Source organism: Pteropus alecto, unplaced genomic scaffold (assembly GCF_000325575.1).
Source record: "Pteropus alecto unplaced genomic scaffold, ASM32557v1 scaffold71, whole genome shotgun sequence".
NCBI lineage: Eukaryota > Metazoa > Chordata > Mammalia > Chiroptera > Pteropodidae > Pteropus > Pteropus alecto.
In genome coordinates, this window is record NW_006433024.1 from 10,972,928 (window position 1) to 10,983,278 (window position 10,351).

The following is a 10,351-nucleotide window of genomic DNA, read 5'->3' on the forward strand; positions in this document are numbered from 1 at the left end:
AGATTCTAAACTCCTTGACGGGCAAGATCAGTTCTTGTCCTCATCCAGTCCATCTCCATTGCCTTGTATGTAGCTGGTGCTCGGTAAGCAGCTGATTAATGTGGCCAGCGTGGCATTTCTCAGGCTCACGTGGGCTGTGTTTCTTAAGCTTCTCCTCCCAATTCGGCATGCAGCTCCAAACATACCGCCAAAGTTGCAAAACCATTTAGGCCTTTTTTAAAACAAGCAAGACGACCACAAAGTGTGTTTACATGACAGGCCAGAAAAACACAAAACACCTGCTGTCCTGTGGCTCTGGACTTGGCAGCTGCAACAAGTGGGGTCCAATATCCACTGCACAATTGCTCCCTGGGGCCTGAAGCTTCAAGTTTGCACTGTCGCTGTCATCCTGGCAGGGGCAGGCACAAACTTAGAGGGAGGGGTCTGATCTCACTGTCAGCCTGCTTCATCTTGGGGGCCACCAAGCCACAACTGAGCAGAGTGCCAGGGTCGTTTTCCCAGTTTCTGTAACTTCCTCCTACCTTTTAGTCACTAGAGAAAGCCTTGCGACTATACTTATCACCCTGGGATTTGGGTCACACTCTTCCCTTGCCCTAGAGACTCCCACACTTTGGCAAAAGTGAACACCACCAATGTAGCCAACACAAATGTGCAAAAATATGGTGATAATCAGAATATTTTATGTGTCAGGCACAGTGCAAAGTCCCTTACAGAGACTTATTAATTCCTCACAACCTTCTATGAGTTGGATATTATTTTCAGTCCTCTAATAAGGCAGTGTTTTTCAACCAGGGGTGATTTTGCTGCCCCCCACCCCCAGGGGACATCTGACAATGTATGGTGACATTTTAGATCATCATAGCTGGCAGCAGAGAGAGGCGGGTATGCTACTGGTATTTAGTAAGTGGGGGGTCAGGATGCTCACACTAAGCAAGCATCCTATAAAGCACAGGATAGATCCACAACAAAAATTATCCAGTACAAAATGTCAGTAGTGACAAGGCTGAGAAATCCTTTTATAGAGGAAGAAATTCCAGCACAGAAGTTGGACAACCTGCCCAGGGTCACGCAGCTCATGAGGGAGCCAGGAATTACACTCTTAGCATTAGCTCTTAACTCTAAACCCAGCAGCAGCTCTAAGGTACTGGGAGCCCTGAGCATGTACTGGACGCAACGACCCTGGCTCCTCATTTTACAGTAGAGAAATGAAGACTTGAGGCGACTTGCTTGAGGCCCTGGTAAGAGGCAAAGCAATTTGAGACCCAACTCAGACTTCAAAACCAAAGCGTTTTGGCCCTTGCTATGCTGATTCCTTCTCTCCCTGAGCTCCTAGCACTGAGATTTCACTAGTGGCCTGACACGGTAGTGGAATCTGAGGAAATCAAAGTCCCCTTCATAAAGGGTTTTCTGCCAACTCCACAGCAAGTGAACTGAGCTCCCGAGACTAGTGGTTTAAATGCAAGCTGGCTGCCTTTGGGTGCTTTCCTCCCACGTGTCCACCTTTCCAGAGCTGACTTGGCTCCCCTTGGAAGAGTATCGCAGTGGAGTCCGCAGCTTTTCCATTCAGCTGAGCTTATTGATCACCCAGAACCTGACACTAAAGCTCTCCCTGGTCAGCAGAGCTCCCTGCCCCCTCAGGAGCAGCAATAATGGCTCCTTAAAATCAATGGCGTCTGCAGGGCATACTCTGGGACAGCCAGAGAGCAGCATTTAAACAGGAACACACCATCCTCTGGAGGAGGATCCATGCTTGGGCCTCAATGCCTGGTCTTCACTGTGGTTGAGAAGATTCACTGGCCTAATAGATTTAAAGTGCCTGGACACAGCCAGCCGTTAACAAACACAATCTGTAACAAGTGATGCTGTTGCTACGGGTTTGACCCCTGCTGCCACTGGAAGAGGGTCGAATGCTGACCTGCTCTCCACTATCTTTGTTGCTGTGATTCTTCACAGGAAAAGCACAGGTCTGGGCCTGGAGCAACACGGGGCTGGTCCCGGCCTGGCCATTACCGAGTTGCAAATTCTGGGCTCCTGGAGACCCTCTGTGAAAGGGTAGCCTTTTCACTGGATTGTTATGGGGACCCATCGAGAGCACAGGTGAGAAAAAGGTTAAGGTGCTGCACAAAGAGCAGGCCTATTATTATGCTGCAGAGGCGTGGAAACAGAGGCCGAAGCATATACTCGCTGTCCTATCTGGCAAAAGACAGACACTGACAGTGAGGTGGGACAAGGACCAAACTTGGGGCTCCCGACAAAGTGTCTCTGGCTTATTTTGGACCCTAGAGTGTTGTTTATGCATCCCAACATGTCTCCGCAGTTGATCACCTCAGTCCATTCTCAGAGTGGAGGCAGGTGGCATGGAACATAGACACAACCTCTCTGAGCAATAGTCGTCAAGAGATGGCCCTGTGAGGCAGCTATTCTTAGGGGAACTGACGTCTTCTTTCAACTCAATTCTGCCTGTCCTTTGCCTATTAGATTTCTGCTGTGAAACCCTGACTTTGGGTACCTCACACTGAAGGAACCTCTCTAATCTGAAATCCCTCCCATTTACATTTACTCATCATAAGTGGCTTACAGAACTCTGCTAGAAATTAGGGTATCAAAAGGTTAAATGATGTCCCTATGGTTTAGGTACTCCCCAAATACTGCCTCTATTCATCAAGAACTTGAAATTCCCTGCCAGGGTAGAAAAGAGGGAAGGTTCTCCCACGGCGTCAAGGGATTTCAAATTAAATTTCTGGAATTAAACATTCTGTATGGTGGGGTCGATCATTCGCCTGACAAACATTTATGGAGCACCCATTCTGTGCCAGAAACGGCGCAAGGCACAGGGGAGAGGCAAGGCCTGCAAGCTCACAGTTTAATGGGAGAGACAGATACAAGCAGGAAATGATTCCAGAACATGCTCTGGGTGCTGTGGAGACACCAAGGAGAGGTGGCTCTTCCCATTCTGGGCGGAGAAGGCAGGTCAAGCTTTCTGGAGGAAGCAGAACAGCTTGTTCCTCTAACCACTTAAGGTTAGGTTGCATTTCTCAGGCATTCAAGGAAAAAAAATAAGTTTACATTTCCAAAGCTTGCTTTGTTTCAGTTTTACCAGCTCCCTTGGCTTCTATAAAATAGAGATGGGAAACTGCCCTCCTCGCTCAGACTACCCAGATGTGGAAACCAATTAAACAGCAACTAGCAGCTCAATTAACCCTTGGTCCTTTAGTCGATTATCTCAGTGGCAACCTATCCTATAATGTCTTCATTAAATGAGTCCTTCAACTAGGAGAGTTTTCATCCCTGCTGTCGATGCAGCCCTTTTATTTCTTAGCTGCAATATTTGCTAGGACTTGCCTCAGATGAAAACCGAATAATTCAGAAAAGTTCTTAGTCACCGTTTCTGTTGTTGTTGTTGTTGTTGTTGTTGTTGTTTTTGCCTTAGATACCAGTAGTTTTGCTATATTGCCATTTGCTAATGAAATTTCAGAGAGGCCTTTGCCGGTTGGTATTAAATTGGCCCCAGTCACACTATCCCACTAACCTGTCTTTTCTTTTTTCAATGACACTTACTGCTAAGAGTGTTATTTGTTTACTCTTTCTTGTCTCCCCCACTAGTTTGTAAGCTTCATGAGAAAAGGACCCTCCCTCCCCCTTCACCATTTAATCCACAGCACTTTTAACAGTGGAAGGCCCAGGGTCAGGGCCCAATAAATGTTTGTTAAATGAATTGCTACTATTTATCGAGCATTTACTATGTGCTAAGATCTACAATTCTATGATCTCACCTAATCCTCATACCAACCTTATGAGCTAGGTGCTGTTATTATCCTCCATTTTACAGATAACAAAATAAAGGCTGAGAATGGTCAAGAAATTTGCCCCAGGTCACTCACATAAAGGCAGAGGTGAGACTCCAAAGTCTGTGCCCTTTACCATTATGACAAAACTACCCTCATGCACATTCTGGTTACTACTTTGGAGTAAGAATAGTCTCATCAAAATCTTATCATGTAACCTAGAGTCTCAGATTGAAGAAGATTTTCTCAAATGCCATGGACACTCATGAAAGCTTAGTACGAAAACTGCTAAAGAAGAAACCCAGAAGTGATGCCCAACATCAAACTCATAGAGATGAGAGAGAGAGAGAGAGAATGAGAGAAGTTTCTATTTCCTGCCAGCTCCGTGTTTATAAATACTATATTAAAGTGGTTTCTCTCCCGCCCATAAGAAAGCCGTGAAGATATTATCACTTAATGACAGTGCCCTGAGAACAGGGACATCGATACCAAAGGAGCAAGTGATACATAACTTCTGCTGCTCTGTGAGATCATGTTTTATAAAGATTACCAAACTTTTATCATCTATCCTAGACTGAGCAGAACCATATTTGCTCAGCACTCTGAGTAATGGACAGGAATAGATGGATAAGGGCCCTTAAACTCCTGGTTAGAAGACATTAAAAGTTTATGAGCCCTATATAGCTGAGTCAAATGCATGTGCCCATGCTATATAATTAGCAGGCATAACAACAATAAATATGTAATTTAAAGGGAAGACCAGCAGGACAAGAATATGAACCGGCACTCTCCCTCCCATGTGTAGCCATTTCCCACTTAGTCTTCAGCTTTGTAAATGGTAAGTTGTTGGCCTTGTGCTTATTTTAGTATAACGAAGGTTTGGATCTCTCTATTTCTTTTCTAAGCAGTTTATGCTTCCCTCCGAAGTCATCTTTTAGGCATAAGTAATTCATTGCTCTACTACTAAAATTTGTTTCACTTTGTCTATAGAGACTTAATAAATCAGCCTAGTTATTGTTTAGGGAGGTCACCCTCAGGTTTTCATGTATAAAAAATGAGCATCCATGTTACTAAGTGGAAGTGAATGGTCACCTCGCCTGCAAGGGAGTTCCCTGGAGACCAGGGAATACACCGAGGAAGATGCTTGCTCTGAACATCCAAGGAGCTTTCCTGTCTGTCACATGGAGTTCTCCTGTCTTGACTATCATGACTTAAGGGGGATTGCTTGGGGTGCAGAACAGGGTAGGAAAGAAGTCAAATCATAGGGTCAAAAACCCATCCTGAAAAGAAAATCCCAAGGAGTGATGACCCTAGATTAAAAATATGGCCATTTGGGATAAGCTCTTTACTGGAAGTCACCTGTGTTCTAGCAATTTCTGGCCACTCTGCATTTCAGGGGACCCTGAAGAGGCAGTTTCAATTTGCAGTTAGAAAAACTCACAAGTTCCTCTACCTGCTGGGCACCAGCTCAGTGTGAAGGGCATGGCTTTGTTTTGTTTTGTTCGACACCTATCAGTCCACCTTTATACTTGCTTGGTTTATAGGGTTAGGGCCTCAGTCTTTCCTCTTAGGAGTCTTCTTTGATTTCAGTCTGGGCCTCCCTTCAGCCAAAAGTTTAGAATTCTTCCCCTGGGCTATGACAACTGGATAGAAATCCCCCTGCCCTCCACTTCCCCTTCTGGAGCTCTCCTTCTTGGTGTTGATGCCACAAACTTAGAGGGCAAAGTACAAATTATCAGCTGTGACATCACCAACTGAGATTCTGGACTGACCTCAACTCTGACCTAAGAGGAGGAAAATTAAAAGTCAAACACTCTTCCATTCCAGGCATCTCCTTTGGCAGCGCCAGAATTAAAAACAAAAACAATGAAAGGCAAAGTCAGCCATACTGGTACATACAGACTGTCTTTAAAATGAGGCCTAAGAAGTCAATTGCTCTTCTTGGAATTGGGACTAATAAAAACAAAGCCATTTCCTCTTCTCCAGTGACTAAAAGCTTGAACTCCAGAGCCTGCTTGGGTTCAGTTTTGTCACTTAATATCTGTGTAATCTTGGGCAAATTACATAAATGCTGGGTACCTTGGTTTCCCCATCTATATAAGGGAATAATAGTATAGGTACCTACCTAATTGGGTTGCTAGGATTAGCTGAGTTAACATATAAAGTGCTAAGAACAGTGACTAACACATTAAGTGCTAATTTTAAATTTTAGCTATTATGATTATGTTAAACCACGTTTAAACTCGACTGCTTTTATGCCTTTCCAGTACCCACCTGGTCTCATCCACTGACTATTTATTTGCCATTGAAAGCTGGCCCCCCTCGCCCCCGCCCAATGGCTTTCCAATCAGATTGCAAGGATGTCTAGCCATAGTACTATTCTAAATAATTAATGGTTTGCTGACTCCTGAAATTGGAGTCTGGGAGGCAGTTTGCTGTTGAACGTATGTCACACCCTAACCTTTCCCAGGAGGAGATCAAGTACTTTCCTTCCGCCCTTTGCACTGAAGCCATGTCATCTTTCAGAGAAATTCAACTACCCAATGGTTTCTTTTCTAGATTTGACACCATGCAGTTGCCCATCCCCCACATCTCTTCCCCATTACTAGTTCACTGGGTTATCATTTCTGTCAAGAAAGCCCATGAGGTTTTGTATTTAATATCACACAGGATTTTAATCAATTGTTCACTTGGTTGGTGATGGCTTGCAAAGTCAGGCCCTGGGAGCCAATATGCGGTTCCCTTTCTGAGAAGAGGATTCAGGATCACCTGGTTCCATCATCCTGGGCACACAGAGTTAAGAACCCACTGCTATCTATCCACCTTCCAGGAGAAGGCTGAAGGGCATCCTTCAATCAAGCAAAGCCCAAGGAGGCAGCACCAGTCCTTCGGCTCCCTTCCTCCCCTCCCACTTACCCAAGGCTCAGGTCTTAAGAGTTTGGAGCCTCTGGCTGCTGCTATTAGGCTCGAGAGACCCAGGGGGCAGAACCACAGTCAATGTGCCCAGCAATTGGAAAGATGCCAACTATAAATCCAGTGGAGCAAAGCAAAGAGCACAAGGCAGTAAGGTTCACTTCAAGAGAGGTTCAGGAATGGTTTGGTCAAGAGGCTCAATCAGTGAACAGCCCCCCAGTCAGTAACAATGCCACGCAGAACAGGATGGAGATCAACCACTTTACCCTCCAAAAGTCTGTCGCCAGAAAAACCATCTCTGGCAACAGACATTTAATGAACTCCTCCATCCACAGACGGACCTAACTTTTCGCTCAGGTCCTGGCACATTCACCAGGTTCATTCTAGAAAATCACCCCCTGGGAAACTCAGGGCGGGATTTCTCTTCACCCCGTTCATGGGTGGTGGCCCGCGCTCTTACCATTGGCGTTCTTGCCGCAGATGAGATGCTCATAGGGCTGTAGGACGCCCCAGAGCTCCGCGTCGTTGTTGATGACCATCTCCAGGGCCTCCGCGGACACCTCCCCGCCTCCTGCCCCTCCACCGTCAGGGCTCTGGCTGGTCAGCACCCTGGTCCGGATCTCCTCCACTAGGTTCTCCATGCAGGCCGTGAGAGAGATGGCAGCGTACTCGTGGATGCGCACCGAGATGCGAGTGTCCACCATCCAGCGGAAAAAGCGGCCCACTGAGAAGGTGAGGCCGCAGCGCGCAGACTTGCCCCTGCGCAGCCCGTCGCCAGCGCTCATGCTGTAAAGGGATAGCGCCTTGACCGCGGCCAGCGCACAGCTCTCGGCCAGCGCCCAGCTGTGCACCAGGCGCACGGCGCTCTGCACCTCGAAGCGGGTGCACTTAGCATGCAGTACGCTCAGGCGCTGCGCCTCGCGGGCCACCCGGATGAGCGCCCTTCGGAGGAGCCCCGCCAGGCGCCTCACCGCCTCTGTGGAGAAGAGGGGCAGCCGCCGGCCTCCGGCGCCTTTGCGAAGCACCCGGGCCACGTCTCCCTCGGTCCAGGGGAACTCCTCCAGCTCGGGGAGGCGCGGGCAGCGGGAGAAGAGGTCTGCCACTTCGGGGTCTTCGGGCAGCACCGTGTTCACCGTGTCCCAGCTGTTGTGGCGGCTGTTCATGGAGCCGGAGTAGCACCACCAGGCCGCCCCACGATGCTGCTGCGCCGAAGAGTTGAGCGCCTGCGAGTTAGACTTGGAGGACGAGAGGCTGAGCGAGCGGCACGAGTCCCCGGCCCCATACCCGGAGTCCAAGGTCAAGTCCTCCAACGTCTTCAGAGTGGAGCTGTATGTCCCGGCCATGGGGATCCTGCCGGAGGCGGCCTCGTCGAGCGAGGGGCGCTCACAACTCCATGCTCCCTTCCTCAAGTGGACAGAAACAAGCTCTAGGCTCTCCGGGGCGCCCCTCTTTCTCTCGCGGCCGCGGGACTTGGCGGCTGCATCGCCCGCCCTCCCGCCGGGCGGCCACGGGAAGGTGGGCGAGATTCGCCGCGGCTGGAGCCCCACGCGCTTCGTGTCCCGACGCAAAGCTGTCACTGAAATGGCCCCCCACCGCTCCTCCTCCTTGCGCCCCCTTGTCCACTTCAAATTCCCGCAAGCAGAGCGTCTGTCCTCCGCAGACAAGGAATCCCGAGAGAACAGGGCGGCGGCGGCGGCGGCGGCGGCGGCGGCGGCGGCGGCAGAAGGAGGCGGCTCCCGGAGCTGAGCGAGTCCCGGACCAGCCGGCAAGAAAGCGCTGGGCAAACTTCTACTCGGCCGCCGCCGGCTGCACAGCTGGGGACCCGGCGGCCGCCGGCATGCAAATAACCTAGAGAGGCCCACCAATCATCGGCCGCGACGGGGAGGGGCTACACCAATGATCTCTTAGAGGGGCGGTCACTATGTAGATTTCACTCCGCCGCGGGTGAAACCCTTCGGCTGCGAAGGCGGGGCTGGAGGCCGAGAGTCGGGTGCGGCGCCTGGGATGAGGGTGGAGGAGGGGGGAAGAGAAAACAGAGCGAGTGAGAGTGCGGGAGGTGGGAGCAGAGACGAGGGAAGGAGGGGTAGTAACGTCAGGCTTGGTAGCTATTAAAGAAAAACGTAAAGGAAAAGCTACTGTGCGTTTCCCCCTTCCCGCCATCCAGAGTTTGGGCGTCCGCAGCTCCGTTTCAAGACTTCTGCAGCGCAACGCCAGCGCGTGTGTTTCAACTGTGGGTCCGGGATGTGGGGGTGGAGCAAGTAGCCTGGGGGAGGGGACCCAACCCAGGTACTCCACCTCTCTCCTACACTTTCTGCTAAGCCCCTCCCGTTTTCCGAGATGAAACTCGTTATGTTTGGAGCGTGGAGGGACGCCTCTGCTTGCTTCTCCTCCCAAATCTGTCTAGTTCCTTATGTCCCCATCTAGACTCCAATGAAACTAGAATTTCTTCTTAACCTGGAACCTAATAAATGGACAGGCTCCAGGAGGCGCGTGACCCCCTCCCCCAGCGTGAAACTATACAAGCGATTTTCTGAGTATTACTCGGGGGAGAGAGTCCTAACGGATCAGATTCTCAAAAGTCCGTGACTCCCCTGTTACATCTATCTGTACAATACTGCTTGCTGTCAGGTGGATCATTTTTGTCCGAAGTGCGCGTGTTCGAGTGTGTGTGTGTGTGTGTATGTGTGTGTGTGTGTGTCTAGTTATTAACAGGAAGAATGCGAAGGTGAGAAATGTCCCCAGCACTGACCTGAGCTCGGAACACTTGAATACACCACCTACCTAACGGTGGGCCCAGGGGTGAGCGATATGCTTCCCCCTCAGGACTTGGTTTCTTACAGGGTGAAAGGAATGGTGCTGACCTCCAAGCTGCGTTGTTGTAAACCTGTCTCAGAGTGTGTGTTCACAGGCGGTCAGTCAGAGCGCTATTGGTTCTAGCAGATTTCACGCCTAGTCTACTCGGTCCCGCCGCTGTCCTGTAACTATTCACACACGTGCACGAACGTGCATGTGCCTCCTCCAGTGGCACCACAAAATCAAGGAGATTGTGCACGCGTTTTCCCCAAGTCAGCCTCCACGCTTCTGAATGGCTCCTTTGTATTGAATCTTACACAGTTATGACCTTGGGCCGTGAGTTGGATACGAACTAGAGATATCTAATTTGTCTCCTTCCTTCTTAAATTAATGGCCCTTTCCCCATGAAACTCCTTTTTCTTCGGCAGTTGGGCTTAATTTTTCCTACTTGCGAGTCTTTATTTATGCAATATCGCCGCCCCGTGGTTAGAATTGGGAACGGAGTTAAAGGATGGAAGTAAAGTAATATGAAAGACACACGTTGGCTGAGATCTAATTAAAAAGTGTAACTATATCTTATAGAATTGAGATAATAAGTCAAAGTGGGTAATGAGGTTCAACTTGTCAAAAATACGAAAACAAATTGGACGCAATTGAAAACTTATTAAGGGAAAGAAAATAGTAAGGCAAATGTCGCCCTCTAATGGATGTTAGAGGAAATAAATCCCCCAGTTCTTTTTTTCTACTTTTTCTATTTTTTGTGCGTGTGTGTGTGTGCTCGCCCTAAAAAAGTAACTGGAAATTTACGATAGAGAACTTACTGAATGGAAAGGTTATCTGGAAAACTATCTGGGGTATTC

General features: G+C 49.0%; 1 protein-coding gene across 1 annotated transcript in view; it reads right to left on the minus strand.

The window, feature by feature from the left end:
• ABTB2 (ankyrin repeat and BTB domain containing 2) overlaps positions 1 to 8,495 on the minus strand; it is a 168,921-nt gene extending 160,426 nt beyond the window's left edge. Inside the window, exon 1 of the mRNA XM_006908023.3 lies at positions 7,159 to 8,495. Coding sequence (XP_006908085.1) covers positions 7,159 to 8,041 — 883 coding nt within the window. The 5' untranslated portion in view covers positions 8,042 to 8,495. The remainder of the gene's footprint in view (positions 1 to 7,158) is intronic.
• Between the last annotated feature and the right edge of the window lie 1,856 nt (positions 8,496 to 10,351).